Below are 16946 nucleotides of genomic sequence, written 5' to 3'. Positions count from 1 at the left end.
GAAGAAAATCATTTTATTCTGCTTTCTGGACTTCTACATTCCTTGGCATTGATTGGGAGAATATAGATACAAATGCTTGCAGTATTGTTGTACCTATGTTGGTTCCAGGATATTAGACACACAAAATGGGTGAGGTAATATCTTTTATTGTACCGATGTTGTGAAAGAGACAAACTTTTGAGCTACCGAGCTCTTTTTCAGGTCTTAGTACCTATCTCTATGTATGCCTTTGAAAGTCCCAGTCTGAGTCTTTTTATAAACCTAGAAGGTAGGCCTTAGATCAGTTAAATACTTAGGCATGTGATTAAATCTATTTCTAGTTAATAGAGAATTTAAGCAAACACTTAAAATAACACACATACCCAAGTGTTCTCCCAAATAGGGATGTTTTCCTGAATCAAATCTTTAGAACTGAGGCACAAACCATGACCTAGTTTCTTGCAAAAATAATAAAAACAAGCGAGAAAAGCTTGCCCACAATTGTACAGTAGAATCAATATATTTTCTACAACTTTTGAACTCTTATTTTGTTGGGTCATTAAGTTTCATGTGTTTCCTACCTTGAAAAGCTGTGATATGACCAACTATCATATATTTCAATTCAAAGTTCAAGGCCTGGATGGTCTGAGTCCTTTCTCTCCGAACAGCTGTCTGGTAACTTTCTTCCATCTTTTTCGTGCAACAGGTTGGTGCTCTGTGTTGACAAATCTGCAAATCCGATTCTTTTGAAAAATAAAACCAGAAATTTAAAAATTAAAACGACCTTCTAAATAAATACAAAGTCAAAGAAAACATTTCTTTTATAGTCAGATTAATAACCTAAGGGGATGTCCTACAATAGACAAAAACCGTCAGGAACGAACATTGAAATTGAGGTTACACTGATGATAATTTATATTTTAGTTAGCTATAATTTATATTTTATGTCAGTGTCAACTAGGTCTGGATATCTTCATAATGCCATTGTGATTCCCACTCTATTCCATATCACTCTGACCCTGCTTGTCAGAGATTCCATCACTGGTCAATGCCGAATGTCAGGATAAAGCAGTAAAATAAATAAATAAAAACAAGACATAACAATAGAATAAACAATAAGCATAAATATCACCTGGTCTAAAATATTGAGAGCCAAATGATATGCTAGCGATACCTTAAACCCACTACATTTAAAGGAGCAGCATTTCCAATGGAAACCATGGAACACAAAGCATTAGCCCAGAAGTGTGAAATGCACGTGTCAAACTCCGCTAGGAGTTCTGTGGCCTATAGGTGCTACTGTAATATAAACAAGATTACCTATTTTTAATCACAATCTTATATTGAAAATTCTCCTTACTAACAAAAAAATATTTTGGGAAAGTTTTATTTAAATAAAATGTAACTTTAAATCCTTCCCTACTTTACAATGCAATGGAACTGAAGTCACATTTGCTTTGTAACCACAGAGAAAACCTGAGTCATCAGATTTTGTATAAAATTACAGGTTCTTCTGGATGATACCTCTCTGAATATTCTTGTGTTTTTTATGGAACTTCAGTATTCCTGATTATGGAATTCATACTCTATACAGTCAGGATGGATATTCAGAAGTTTTCACAGTATTTTTTCCACAGTGATAGCAAAAGTCAAAGTCCAATAAAAGGAAAGATTGTGGAACATAATCAAATATCCTGATGATTTAGAGGAAAACCCCCCAGAAACTATCACGAAGAATGGAGAAAAGAGAAGTAACTGAACACACCGAGAAAATACTTGTGCAAAGACAAAAGGTTTAAAAGAAAGAGTGCATACTCTTCTTGAGTATGCAATTTTTAATTAAAGGTTAAGAAAGTCTCTTGAAGAAAAACTGCCTAAAATGAGTGGCCTTAGGAGTTAAAGACATTTTCTTTCAATGTAAAAATAAAACTTCCAGAGGGTGGGCAAATCCTGAGTGCAACCACTTTTAGAAAATGTTGCAAAATCTTCCTTTTAAAAAACAAAAATCAAAACAACCTCTCAACACTGACTCTTCCTTTCTTTTACTCTCCCCTGCCCCCCCCCCCCAAAAAAAACCTCTATGAAATTAAGAAATATCTAGGAATAAATATCCCAAGCAGACTTTTGACCTCAAAAGGGAGAAGTGCCAGAGACTCCATCAAGTCCATTAGGGATTTGGCTATTGTGATTGATTTTAGTTGTAAGGTGTGATAGATATGGCAATTTCCTGCATATCCTTGGGAGACTTTATTGAATTAAGATTAAGTACCTTTGAGCTCTGCTATATTAAATGTGAAGTTCATATAATATTGTGGGCCAGGACTGCACGTAACCTCTCTAGGGGACAGCTGTGAAGGAAGCACTAGGAGTGTAAAGGACTACACTGAAAATGTTCCAGACAAGAATGGACTTTTAGAAAAATATATATGAAGTGGATCTCCTGGAGAATATCTAGGGACAGGTAAATGCAACATTCTCACATCCGGCTATACAAAAACCCAGTGTTTTGCAGTCCACGATGAGGAGAGGAGTTGCCTGTTTCTGGACACCCAAAGCTCAAGCCGTATAAAGAAACAGCTGAATTCTATGGCCTTGGTTCTAGTTCTGATTCTGAGACAGTCATGAACTTGTAGCCAAGGGCAAACCCAGCTGTAGGCTTTGTAGGCCCAACACATATCATACCCTAAGACCAGAGCTACCGTGGCCTCTGGTATTTTTATTAGCATGTAAGTAAGTTTTTAATATGCTTACACATTAGGAATAACTGTTTGTATTCATGAGGGACCATCGTAGCTATAGATATTACTACTTCATTAGGGGAAGATGAGTAGTTGTGTTCTGGTGATTCTTCATTATCAGAGTTGTTGTCCTTCTCTTCTTCCCCTTTGTCTCCTCAGATGATTTGGGTACTGATGTTGTTGCCAACCTTATGGGCTTTCTGTGCATAAAGACAGGTCTCCCCCCCAATCTCACTAAGTCCTGTAGCGATGGGAAAGGGGCGAAATCGGCAGGTGTAAGATGACACTGGCAGCCGCAGTCTCAATCCTGCATGCAGGAGGCTCAGGCGTTAGTGGTCGTCTGATGATGAGCTGGAGACAACATCATCACTCGGCAGCACCCTGAGCGACCAAGCAGCCTTTTTTAGGTACAGCACTGCTTGCTCCACATGGAGAGGGGCCTAGAAAAGGTGGCCTAAACAAAGCTCGTCTCCTTCTCCCCCAGTTGGCTTACCGCGGCCAACGGGCATCTCCATATGCGGTCGAACTATATCAAAGAATCAATGGCGCATCTCACTCGCCTTAAAAGGTGGGAAAGGACTTAAACTCGCATGCTGGAACATCAGAACCATGTTAGACTCAGCCGACAGCACTCGACCTGAGCGATGATCCGCTTTAATTGCACATGAATTCAATAGGCTGGATGTTGACATCGCTGCACTCAGCGAAATCCGCTTTTCAGAGGAAGGCAGTCTAAGAGAGCATGGCGCAGGTTACACCCTCTACTGGTCAGGCAAACCAGCGACAGAGAGACGCCTTTCAGGTGTCGGCTTCATGATCAGGGACTCCATCGCTATCAAGCTTGTAAGCCTGCCAACCGGCCACTCTGACTGCATCATCTCAATGCGTCTACCACTTCGTGACCAGCAACACACCACACTGTTTAGTGTGTATGCTCCAACTCTCCAGGCAGACCCTGCTGACAAAGACAAGTTTTATTCCGACCTACGCAGCCTTCTGCAGGATGTTCCAGCTGATGACAAGATTGTCATCCTGGGCGACTTCAACGCCAGAGTGGGCAGAGACTCGGAAACCTGGAAAGGCGTACTTGGAAGGCATGGTGTGGGCAGCTGCAACGATAATGGACGCTTGTTACTCAAACTCTGCGCGGAACAGCAGCTTTCCATTACCAACACTATCTTCCAGCAGAAAGACAGTCTGAAGACAACCTGGATGCACCCTCGGTCAAAACACTGGCATCTCATAGACTACATCCTAGTGCGCCAGCGTGATCTAAAAGATGTCTTTCACACCAGGGTAATGCCCAGCGCTGAGTGTCACACAGACCACCGCCTTGTCCGCTGCAAACTCAGCTTCCACTTTGAGCCCAAACCAAGGAAAGGTGACGCCCCGAGGAAGAAGCTCAAAGTCTGCAGCCTTCAGTCTGCCGCGGTCAAGGCGGTTTTCCAGGAAAGCCTACGATCCAGGCTAGAGGAACCAAGCTGCCTACCAGACTCGCCTCCGGCTCCAGAAGTGCTGTGGGATCGTATCAAAACTATTGTTCTGCAAACATCTGAAGATATCCTCGGATTCTCCATGAAGAAGAACAGGGATTGGTTCGATGAGAACAACTTAGAAGTCCAAGAGCTGCTGTCAAAGAAGAGGTCAGCACACCAGGCCCACCTGGCCCAACCATCCTGCCTGCACAAAAAAGCAGCCTTCCGCCTAGAATGCAGCACTTTCCAGCGCAAGCTTTGAGAGATTCAGAATGAGTGATGGACCAACCTCGCAGTAAGAACTCAGCTTTGTGCTGATACTGGCGACTACAGGGGATTCTACGAAGTTCTAAAAACGGTATATGGCCCCTCGTACCAAATCCTGAGCCCCTTGCGGAGTGCAGACGGGAAAGAACTGCTCACCGAAAAGGACTCTATCCTGAACTGCTGGTCTGAGCACTTCTACACCCTCTTCAATGCTAGCCGCTCAGTCCAAGAACCAGCGATTGACCGCATCCCACAACAACCAGTGAAAACTGAACTGGATGTGGCACCAACATTACAAGAGACTAAGGAAGCCATTGAACAGCTGAAGAGTGGTAAAGCTGCAGGAGTTGATGGCATCCCTCCTTAGGTATGGAAGAATGGAGGCCCAGTACTGTACACCAAACTCCATGAATTCTTCGTCTGCTGCTGGGAGCAGGGTAAACTCCCTCATGACCTCAAGGACGCAGTCATCATCACCCTGTACAAGAACAAAGGGGAGAAGTCAGACTGTTCCAATTATCGCGGCATAACACTTCTGTCCGTCGCCAGCAAAATCCTCGCAAGAGTACTGCTAAATAGACTGGTACCCACGATAGCAGAAGATCACGTCCCAGAGACACAGTGTGGCTTCAGAGCCAACCGGGGAACCACAGACATGGTGTTTGTCCTGAGGCAGATTCAGGAGAAGTGCCGGGAGCAAAACAAAGCAATGTACGTCACCTTTGTGGACCTGACAAAAGCGTTTGACACCGTGAGCAGGCAGGGACTTTGGAAAATCCTGGAAAAACTAGGCTGCCCACCAAAGTTCCTCACCATGATCATCCAGCTTCATGAAGACTAGCTTGGACAAGTCAGACATAGCAGCGACCTCTCGCAGCCTTTCCCTATTGCAAACGGCATGAAACAGGGCTGTGTTCCTGCTCCCACACTGTTTACCATTTTGTTCAGCATGATGCTCCAGCAGGTCACAGAGGACCTCGATGACGCTGATGGCGTATACATCCATTTTCGTCTCAACGGGAGCGTGTTCAATCTGAGGCGTTTGCAGGCCCACACAAAGACCATGGAGAAACTGATCAGGGAGCTTCTGTTTGCTGACAATGCCGCCCTTCTTGCTCACACAGAGGCAGCTATGCAGCGAATTACGTCTTGTTTCGCAAAAACTGCTCAGATCTTTGGTCTTGAAGTCAGCCTGAAGAAGACTGAAGTTCTTCATCAGCCCGCACCCCACGAGGAGCACAATCCACCAAGCATCTTCACTGAACAAACAGAACTGAAAGTTGTCCACCAGTTCAGCTACTTGGGGTGCGTGATCTCGTCTGATGCCAAGATCGACAAAGAAGTCGATAACAGGCTGGCCAAGGCAAATAGTGCATTCGGCAGATTATACAAACGTGTCTGGAACAACAGCAACCTCAAAAGAGACAGCGTCTACAACAGCAACCTCAAAAGAGACAGCGTCTACAAAGCTGTTGTGTTGACCACTCTCTTGTATGGCGCTGAGTCCTGGGTCACGTACCGTCGTCACTTGAGTCTCCTCGAGCGTTTCCATCAGTGCTGCCTCCGCACAATCCTCAATATTCATTGGAGTGACTTCGTCGCCAACACTGAAGTCCTCGAGTTAGCGGAGATCACCAGCATCGAGGCCATGGTCCTCAAAATACAGCTTCGCTGGGCAGGGCACATCGCCAGGATGGAGAACCACCGCCTACCCAAGATTGTGCTGTATGGGGAACTGTCCTCTGGCTACCGCGACATAGGGGCACCACGAAAGCAGTACAAAGACTCCCAGAAGAAGTCCCTCACTGCTTGTTGTATCGATCACCATCAGTGGGCAACACAAGCAGCTGATTGCAACTCCTGGCGGCACACAGTCCACCAGGCCACCTCCTTCTACGAAGATACCCGCAAGGCCTGTATGGAGGACAAAAGGAGAAGGAAGAAGAACCGTGACCCCTCAGCACCTATCCCGGATCAGACCTATATTTGCAGCCATTGTGGCAGGACCTGCCTGTCCCGCATAGGCCTCGTCAGCCACCAGTGTGCCTGCAGAAGACATGGATTTCCTTCCTAGATCTTCGTTCGCGAAATCAAGCCATGTCCCAGGGGCCCCACTGTGGCTATTTGATAGGGAGTTTCATAGGTGGGAACGTCCATGGGTTTGACTTAATGCATCCGAGGGTACTGAGGGAGTTGGCAAATGTCATTGAGGAGCCTTTGGCCATTATCTTTGAAAAGTCGTGGAGATCGGGAGAGATCCCGGATGATTGGAAAAAGGGAAATGTAGTGCCCATCTTTGAAAAAGGGAAGAAGAACGATCCAGGGAACTACAGTCTTACCTCGGTTCCTGGAAAAATCATGGAAGGGATCCTTAAAGAATACGGCTCCCACGATATTCTTGCCAGCAAGTTAAGGGAACGTGAATTGGAAAAATGGACGGTGAGATGAATAGAAAGCTGGCTAGAAGGCCGGGCCCAGTGGGTAGTGATCAACAGTTCGATGTCAGGATGGCAGTCGGTTTCTAGTGGAGTACCCCAAGGTTTGGTTCTAGGACCGGTTTTGTTCAATATCTTTATTACTGACCTGGATGAGGGGATGTATTGCACCCTCAGCAAGTTTGCAGATGACACTAAGCTAGGGGGAAGAGGTAGATATGCTTGAGGGCAGAGATAGGGTCCAGAGTGACTTAGACAGTTTGGAGGATTGGGTCGCAAGAAATCTGGTGAGGTTCAACAAGGACAAGTGCAGATGCTGGACTCTGCCCCTTAGCTCCTTTAGATCTTTCTAAATTTCTGCTTGGAGAGCCCCTGAAAAGCTTAGATTCACACTGTTTGGAGTTTGGAAACTAAAGCCCTTTGTTCCAGCTCCGTGCCCATCTTGTAAAACAGAAACATGGCATTTCTGTAGGTTATACAACTTGTAGGCTTTTGCAGAGACTAGAGGATGTGGCTCTCTGGGAGAATCTATGTCTCCTTAAAGAAAGCTGTGAGAAGCCCAAGAGAAGCTTCTTCTGGAATTGCTTACTCAGTAAAATCCTATGAGAGGCCAATGATTTGGTTTGCTGATTCAGAACCAAAAGGATGTAAAAGGCATTCTTTAAAAGCAACAGCGCAACAACCTGAAAGTTAAGAACTTGATATGGAACACAGAGTATTAAAATATTCACAATATGATCCTTAGTCTCCTAAAGATACTTTTAAAACAATATTGTTATCATATAGCAAGCTTGGCAGCTCTCTCTCATGTAGTATTAGCTGTGGGGGAGAACCTTGAACCCCTTACGGACCCCTTTTCAATCTATTACAATTTTACAGACCCCCCCCCCCCACAAACAATATAGCTGTGCCTGCAGCCTGCACATCCCTCAGCCCATGCTGCTACCCAAGTGGCATCCCTCAGCCTGCTGAGGAAGTGGCACGGGCTGAAGGATGTGCTGGCTGCCAGCACAGAGCCTCTCAGCTTAGCTGAGCTGAGAGACTCTGTGCCAGCAGCCACAGCAAGTCCCTCAGCTCACACTGCTTCCCAAGGGGATGGGGAGAAAAAGACGTCTGCCCTCTCTTTCTGCTGTTTGTTTGTACCTCTGGACTCCTTGCCCCATTCATCTGAAGAAGTGGGCTTTGCCACGAAAGCTCGTGACACTATCTACATTTTTGGTTAGTCTGTAAGGGGCTGCAGGACCATTCATTGTTTTTTAAGTTTCATTTGTGATAAGGTTGTGAATGGGGAAGGGCTTACCAACCCTAGATCTCATGTAACATCAATGGAGTTACAGCGACTTACTCCAGTTGAGAAGCAGGCCTCCACGGATACAAGCACTGCAACAGGAGTCATGAGCAAAGTGAGTAGAAACAGCATCATAGTATTTATTGTAATACTAAGATGTTGTTTCTGTAACTTACCCATAACACTTATCATGAAACAAATTCCCCGAACTGTGGACAAATCAACTAAAAAAGTTTAGTTTCTTTCTTGCTTTTCTATGTCCTGCAGTATCCACAGCACAAATCTATAATTTAATCTATTTAAAAATCACACACACTATTTCTTACAGCACCATAGTAAATCTCCCTTTCTCTCTCTATGCTTTTCAGGACCACAATAGGCTAATGGCATTTGTAATAGACGGGAGGGTGCTCTTTTTTCTAGACATCCCAGCATTCAGTTAATTAAATTGCCTATAAAGGGTTAAACTCAGAACAGTAGGTATCCAAGAAATGTTGGCAGGGAGCCAGGAGAGCCAATGGGAAGAGTGAGAGATCTGAAATGAAACAGTTTTGCCTGCTTCAGTCTCCTTTGTGTGTGAGTCCAGAGCAGGAGCTGGGGAAGAGATGAATTAAGCCAGGAATAAAGGCATGGATTTTCCAGTGCCTAAGGAAAGACTAATCCTTGGAACAAATGATATATAAAGTGAATAGAGAATGTTTAGTTAGACATTTAGGCTGTGTCCAGACTCAGGGTTTTTTTCGAAAAAAGTAGCCTTTTTTCGAAAAAACTTCACCAGTGCAGTGGTCTCCACCCTTTTTACACCCAAGATCACTTTTTAAATGACAGACCAAGCCAAGATCTTCCGCCCCGCCCCTTCCTTGAAGCCCCGCCCTCTCTCTTCTCCTCCTCTCCATCACTTGCTATCCCCAATCCTTATATTGCTACTTTAAAAAAAATCCCACCATTCCTCACAGCTACTCACCTGTGCTGTTGCTCGGTGAGTAGCTGCTCCTCAAATGAGGAAATCTAATGTAAATGTACTGCGCAGGCGCGCAGTTCAAAGAGGGCTCAAGAGCTACTCTTAGAGCCTCCGATCTACCAGTAGATCGCGATCTACTGGTTGGTGACCATGGGCTTAAGCAGTGACCTTGTTAATTATGCCTTGTTTTTTTATTCCATATCTATTAACTTCTTAACTATTTAGGTTTGTTTGTATTGGTGGTGCCTATACGCATGTTATCTCAATATTGGTGCATATACCAAAATTCTATCTACCCATGGATGGAAAAAAAAATTAGATGGAACACTGGTTTTCATTTAAAAAATGGGAAAGATGAAGGGTTCTTCAAGACCGTTCCAAAAGCCTACTGATCAGGAAAAGGTGGAGTCCAACATGAAAAATCTATGAAACACTTTCAGCTGTGCTGATGGAAAAGACTGTTAACCTTTGGCAAGTTGCAATGTGTCTGTGCCTCAGTTCCTCATCTGTAAAATGAGAATATTTATCCTCACCTATATTTAGCTGTTTTTACTACATAGCTTGCCAGCAATTCAAAGCCAGGGTTGTCTATTATATGTTAATCTGTGCAGCACCTAGCACACTGGGCCCAGAGGCACCATACATATAAATAATTTATCATATTAAGACAGGCTTCTCCCACCTTAGGCACCAAAACAAGACACCACTAATAGTACATTGTGCCGAGTTTCAGGTCATGTCTCCTTGGTTGCTTGCTTTGTTTATTTATGCTCAGTGCTGCTGTTTCAGGATGGTTGTGAACTTAAGCAAAAGAATGATGTATTGGTTACACTCTGTTCTCATTTGGAAGGTATCTTCACACTCATAAAAGCTAGAGACTTGTGTTTGAAATGGAAACTGAATACAAGATGGCAGCATCCAGAAAACCATACCATGACATTGACATAAACTGACCTAATTCCACCTCAGTTATTAATCTAAGAAACCAGCATCTGTGATAGTATCCCCAAAATTAACTTTTAGACTCTTGTCTAAATCAACAGACCTTTAAGAGGAAAGTATATTAGCATTTTAATTGATTTCTCTTCAGAGGAATTATTTCTGTGAAGGAAGGATACAGAGAATGGTAGGTCAGTGTTCAGTGACAAAAGACTATACCAAAAGCTTTAGACTCGCATATATAGTTAAGTCACAGTTACTTTTTTGGGAAGGCACATTTTTAAGTTTCCTGACTTATCTAGGGCAACCCAGATTACGAATGGAAAATCTGATTCATTAAAGCTTGAATCCATAAAGCAAGAAACTGAGGTGATATTTTAACCAACTAAAGTCTGAGCTATTCTAACCAGGAATAAATACATTCTTAGACTTTGACAAAACTAAGAGCTTATATGACTCCACTGTCTAACTCTCCTAAGAACATTAAATTTGAAGACACTCCTTTACTATTTCATTTGAATGTAATAATTTTTAACAGTTCTTAATTTCCTGAGTACAGCTCCACTTTGCCTTCTCATCTTCTGACTTATACTGACTTTAGGAAAGCATTTGATATGGTCTCTCATGACCTTATCAATAAACTAGGGAAATACAAACTAGGTGTGGTTACTATAAAGGTGGGTACATAACTGGCTTGATAACTGTTCTCAGAGAGTAATTATTAATGGTTCACAGTCATGCTGGAAGGTCATAACAAGTGGGGTTCTGCAGAGGTCAATTTTGGGACTGGTTCTGTTTAATCTTCATCAATGATTTAGATGATGGCCTAGAGAGTATGCTTATTAAGTTTGCAGATGATACCAAGCTAGGAGGGATTACAAGTGCTTTGGAGGATAGGGTCATAATTCAAAATTATCTGGACAAACTAGAGAAATGGCCTGAGGTAAAAAGAATGAAGTTTAATCAGGACAAATGCAAAGTGCTCCACTTAGGAAGGAACTATCAGTTTCACACATACAGAATGGGAAGCAACTGTCAAAGAAGGAGCACTCACGCAGGAGTGTTGTGAGCAAGACCTGAAGAATCATTTCTCATCTCTATCTGCAGTGATTTGACCTTAATTGGAGTATTGTGTCTGGTTCTGAGCACCACATTTCAAGAAAGATGTGGAGAAATTGGAGAAGGTCCAGAGAAGAGCAACAAAAATGATTAACGCGCTAGAAAACATGAGCTATGAGGGAAAGCTGAAAGAACTGGGATTCTTTAGTTTGGAAAGGAAAAGACAGAGTGGAGATGACAGCAGTTTTCAATTATCTAAAAGGGTGTTACAAGCAAGAGGGAAAAAATTGTTCTCTGTGGACTCCGATGATAGGATAAGAAGCAATGGGCTTAAACTGCAGCAAGGGCAGTTTAGGTTGGACATTAGAAAAAAAAAAAACTTTGTCAGAGTGGTTAAACACTGAAATAAATTGCCTAGGGAGGTTGTGAAATGTCCATCCCTGGAGACATGTAAGGGCAGGTTGGATAGACATCTGTCAGGGATGATCTGTAACCACCACAAGGTGGATTTGAACCTGGGACCTCAGTATACCAGCCTCTACCCTTTGAGCTAAAAGCAACTTGACTCTAAACCCATGCTGTAGAGATCTCTTGTTCTTATCTGTTTGGGGGTATGTCTACACTAGCCCCCTAGTTCAAACTAGGGAGGCTAATGTAGGTATTCGAACTTGCAAATGAAGCCCGGGATTTAAATATCCCGGACTTTATTTGCATGTTTCCGTCCGGTCGCCATTTTTAAATGTCACTAGTCCGGACCAACTGCCCGTGGCTACACATGGCAGTTAAATGGTAATTCAAACCAAGTCCTTAGTTCAAATTACCTGTTACTCCTCCTGGAATGAGTCCCTAGGTGTGTGGGTTACATTTGGATCTGCCATGAGGGCAGGAGAATGGACCTGATGATTTCTCAAGGTCCCTTCCAGTTCTGGTATTCTATGATTATAAAGCTCTTCCAGATTGCCTGTATAAATTCACGTACCTCTAAGATCATGTACCATCCTGGTGGGAGGCAACCTTAACGTGCCATTGCTCCATTTGCGATATACTCTGGCTCCTCTTGCCCAGTAGCCACACAAAAACCCCAATTATCATTTGATGATAACTGAGGGGAGAGCCAGCTGGTAGCATACCATGTACCTGAGGCAGTATGGCCTTTCCAACTACATAACCCCCATCTTTCATTTTTGCTAACATACATAAGAACGGCCATACTGGATCAGACCAAAGGTCCATCTAGCCCAGTATCCTGTCTTCTGACCATGGCCCGTGCCAGATTCCCCAGAGGGAGTGAACAGAAACAGGTAATCATCAAGTGATCTCTCTCCTGTCTCCCATTTCCAGCCCCTGACAAACAGAGGATAGGGACACCATTTCTACCCATCCTGGCTAATAGCCATTGATGGACCTAACCTCCATGAATTTATCTAGTTCTTTTTTGAATCTTGTTAAAGTCCTGGTCTTCACAACAACCTGTAGCAAGGAGTTCCACAAGTTGACGCTGCACTGAATGAAGAAAAACTTCCTTTTGTTTTTTTTAATTTGTTACTTATTAATTTCGTTTGGTGACTCCTAGTTCTTATGTTATGGGAACAAGTAAATAACTTTTCCTTATTCACTTTTTCCACACCAGTCATGATTTTATAGACGTCTACCATCTCCCCCCTCAGTCTCCTCTTTTCTAAGCTGAAAAGTCCCACATTTGTACACAGTATTCAAGATGTGGGCATACTATCAATTTATATAGAGACAATAGGTCTCTGTCTTATTCTCTGTCCCTTTTTCAATGATTCCTAACATTCTGTTCACTTTTTTGACTATTGCTGTACACTGAGTACATGTTTTCAGAGAACTATCCACAATGACTCCAAGATCTCTCTCAAGTGGTTATAGCTAAATTAGTCCCCATCATTTTGCATCTGTAGATTATTTTTTCCAGTGTGCATTACTTTGCATTTCTCAACATTAAAAAAGACTGGGACTTTTCAGCTTACAAAAGAGGAGACTAAAGGGCAGATATGATAAAGGTGTATAAAATCATGACTGGTGTGGAGAAAGTGAAAAAGAAAAAGTTATTTACTTGTTCCCATAACACAAGAACTAGGGGTCACTAAATGAAATTAATAGGTAGCAGGTTTAAAAAACAAAAGGAAGTTTTTCTTCACGCAGCATAGACAGGAAGCCTGCTTCCCTGGTTGGGACATTTGCCTAGGAGTTGGATTTAACTCTCAGCTCTGGCCCAAGCTGCATGATCTTAAGCAAGTCATTTGAGATCAGATCCTCTATAGGGCTTGTGCACCTAGATAGTGTTGTGAATTTAAACCTTAGCTCCGCTGTTCCCTATCTGTGAAATAGGGATATGTATTTCCATACTTCAGAGGCATGCTGTGAGGATAAAGTGTTCAGATACTACACTGATATATGCATGAGATGAGATGAAATAGAATAACATCAGCCGGCCAAAATACAGGGGAGAGCATATCCAGCATCTTCAATGAAGCAGTCTTAATGACAGCATTGCTTACTGCTGGCTTGGAAGGGCTATACCAGTGGTCCCCAACCTTTTTGGGTGGTGGGCGCCACGCAGGGCTGCTGGGCCACCCGGGGGCGGGGTCTGGGCTACCTGGGGGCAGGGCCACCCGGGGGAGGGGCTGCGCATAGGCCGCGCACTCGGGGGTTGGGCCAGGGCCAGCTCCAGGTGTTTTGCTGCCCCAAGCAAAACATTTTTTTGGCCGCCCCCCCAGGACAGGCACTGAGGAGGAAAGCGCCCCTTTCTCTTTGACTCCCACCACACTCTCTGGCCAAACCCAGCCTACGTCCTGTCTCCCCTCCGTACACATCCCTGTCCACACACATCCCGACTCCCCCCGCTCCTCCCCATGCACGCACGGAACCCAATTTCCACCTTCTCTCCCCTCCCAGGCAAACCCGACCTCTCAGTGACTGGACCCAGCCCCCCCTTTCTCTCCCCCACCTGATCCACCCTGTACCCTCTTCCCTCCCAGCCAAACCAGATCCCGACCAGACCCAGTTTGCTCCCCTCTCCCCAATGACTGAATTCCGTCTCCTTTCCCTCTCCCCACCAAATCCTTGTGTCCCCTCCCCACAGCACACGCGGAAATGTCGGAGCACTCTGGGGGAGAGGTGAAAAGTGTCACGGGTCCCCCACCTTCCCTTTCTCTGCAGCTGTACACACCTTTCCCCGATGTGAAGCGGGGCGCCACAGGCGCCCCTCCCCTGCAAGAGGAGAGAGAGGAGCCGCCAGGCCAGGGCTCGCCTGCAGCTGCTGCAAGGGATTCTGTGGCCAGCAGCTCCCGGGGGTGCTGCGCAAGTGCGGAGGGGCCGGCGTGGGAGTGCAGCTGGCTGGCAGCCCTGTACAAACACCTCGGAGCAGGAGTGAGGCACAGCGCTGGGTGGGGTGCTGCCTGCGCCAGGGTCCAAGCTCCTCGTGGAGCAGGCGGGGAGTCTCCCGAGCTCTCCTGGAGCTGATTAGACAAGAGGCCGGAGGGAAGGGGATAGATGGGGGGAGGGGCTGAAATCAATAACAAGCGGCGTGGCGCGGCAGCAGTGCGAGTGGGGCAGCGCTAGGCGGGCGCACATAAATGCCCCGGCAGGCGCCGTGTTGGGGACCACTGGGCTATACCATACTACCTTGTGCAAACAATGTCTCAAGCCATCTCCATGCACCTGCAGCACTCCAGCTTCATGTTATCGTGCTGCATTTCTCATGAGCATCACTCACGAGACATGCATAAATGTGGCCCTTTGTGAATAGTGTTTCTTGGGTATCCATCCTCTTCTCTTTCACTATGCCACAAAGGGGGACTGAAGCAGCTTGGGAGTTTTGCTTTATTAAATCTGGTATTTGATGTACATTTGGTAAGTGGTTCTATAACCTGTCTACCATGCACAAGAAGAAATGTTTAGTCTAATATTAACCTTTGTAAAAAGATCCTCAGCTAGTGTAAATTAACATAACTCCATTGAGTTCAATGGCCTTAAACCTGTAATTTTCTGATAGACATATTGCTCTCCTTTTACAGGCATCTACCAGGACAGATATGTATGGCAAACAGTTTTGGAGACAAGACTTTGATGGAGCTACACTGATGGACATTTATTGAGGATCTGGCCTGTAAACGTTTTCAAGTGTAGTGTTTTCACTGCACAGCACTCATTTTACTCCATCTTTACAGAGAACAAAAGGAAAGACTGTGCCAATATCCTGCTACTTTGTTCAAGTCTAAGTGGAAATGAACATGTAGCTGTTGTAAAGTCAGGTCTTTTCAAAAGGCAAATGAGCAAGGATAGTTTGCAAGAAAACACACAAAAATGCTGGCTTTGCATATCATCCATGTTGAAAACAGTAATGAATTGAAGAACTTTTTCAGAACTGAAAAGCTCTCTCAGACAACATTGAGCTTCTTTATCCTGCTTTGATGTGCCCCAAAGAGTGAAGAATCTCAATGTGTCAGGTACGTGAGACAGCTGTATATGGAAATACCCCTAATGTACATAGACTCTACCCTTATTAATCCAACTCAAAATTTTTCCAAACTCGGTACCAAAGTTAGGGTCCTGGGTCTTTATTTTGATATATGAAGTATGGTGAATTTCCAAAGTACTAGACACCCAAAAGCTCCCACATGGGTTTCCCATTAACAACATCATAGTAATATTTGTATTTACTGACTGTCCAGATACCCTTTAGAACTCTGAATCTTTCAAAGTTTTCCATGATAAACCAATATTTAATGAAGTAAAGAGAGATTTTAAAAGTTAGGGCATTTATTAAAGATTTGATTCACTTCTTGTGCATAGTACACAAAACGTCTTTTCTAATCGCATGTATCAATATGTAAACATAAGCTTTATTCTCCTACTGACTATGCAAACATAATCCTCGGTAGCATTAATGGGAATGATGCATGCATAATGAATGGAGAATAGACCCTTCATGAATAGGGTCCTTGTTGACATAATGAATACATTTAGCCATTAAAGTTTAGGGATGTGCTGAGCTACCATGACCTGATACTGTGAGATTCTAAATGTGGATCTCTGAAATTTCTCTTTTGTTTGCACACAATGAAGATACATCAAAACGAGGGTCGTGTACAGGTTGTACCTCCCTTAACCGGAACTCCTTGGTCTGGCAACATCTGTGGTCAGACATGGACCATGGATGTTCCTGGACCACAGAGCCCAGGAACAGGGAGGCCTGGTGGCAAGGCAGGAGTGCATCGGGGGCACCGGCAACCCAGTGTTTAGGGGGTTGGGTGGCACAGCAGGGAGTTCTGGTGCCAGCAGCGGCCATGGAGATCCAGCCCCAGCAGCGGCCAGAGAGCTCTGTGCCCGGCCATGGAGCTCCAGCCCTGGCTGTGCAGCTAGGTGGTTATTGAGCTCCGGCCCCAGACCTCCGTTCCAGCCCCGGCTGTGCAGAGCTCTAGACCCAGCTGCAGAGCTCCAGCCATGGTGCTCTGCCCGTGCAGCAGCGGGGCCAGCAGTATCTAGAGGGCCCCGGAGGGCTGGGGCCCTAACCTAGTGGCACCACAGGCCAGGAGGAGAGGGGCCTTCACTGGTCTGGCAAATCCCCTTGTTTGGGACCAGTCAGGTCCCGAGGGTGCCGGGGCAGTGAGGTCCAACCTGTACTAATATGTCAAATGCCAACAATGTGCTTGGTGCTGTACAAGATGAGAAATAAAGACACTTACTGCCCCAAAGGAGCTTCAGTTTAGCAGGTCATACCACACATGAGATCACTGGGTCAGGCACCAGGACATTTTGTGCATTTGTATAGCACCCAAC

General features: G+C 44.7%; 1 protein-coding gene across 4 annotated transcripts in view; it reads right to left on the bottom strand.

The window, feature by feature from the left end:
* Nucleotides 1-16946, bottom strand: part of LOC102447587 (glypican-5-like) — a 749086-nt gene that overhangs the window by 718059 nt on the left and 14081 nt on the right. For all 4 annotated transcript variants that reach the window (XM_075937487.2, XM_089780880.1, XM_006125190.4 and 1 more), the window contains exon 2: nucleotides 561-722. In XM_075937487.2, the coding sequence (XP_075793602.2) occupies nucleotides 561-722 (162 nt within the window). The remainder of the gene's footprint in view (nucleotides 1-560; nucleotides 723-16946) is intronic.

The sequence above is a fragment of the Pelodiscus sinensis genome, chromosome 10, assembly GCF_052426305.1.
Source record: "Pelodiscus sinensis isolate ZL-2025 chromosome 10, ASM5242630v1, whole genome shotgun sequence".
NCBI classification, from domain to species: domain Eukaryota; kingdom Metazoa; phylum Chordata; order Testudines; family Trionychidae; genus Pelodiscus; species Pelodiscus sinensis.
The sequence above is the reverse complement of the archived record's forward strand: the minus strand, read 5'-3'. Positions and strand labels throughout refer to the sequence as shown.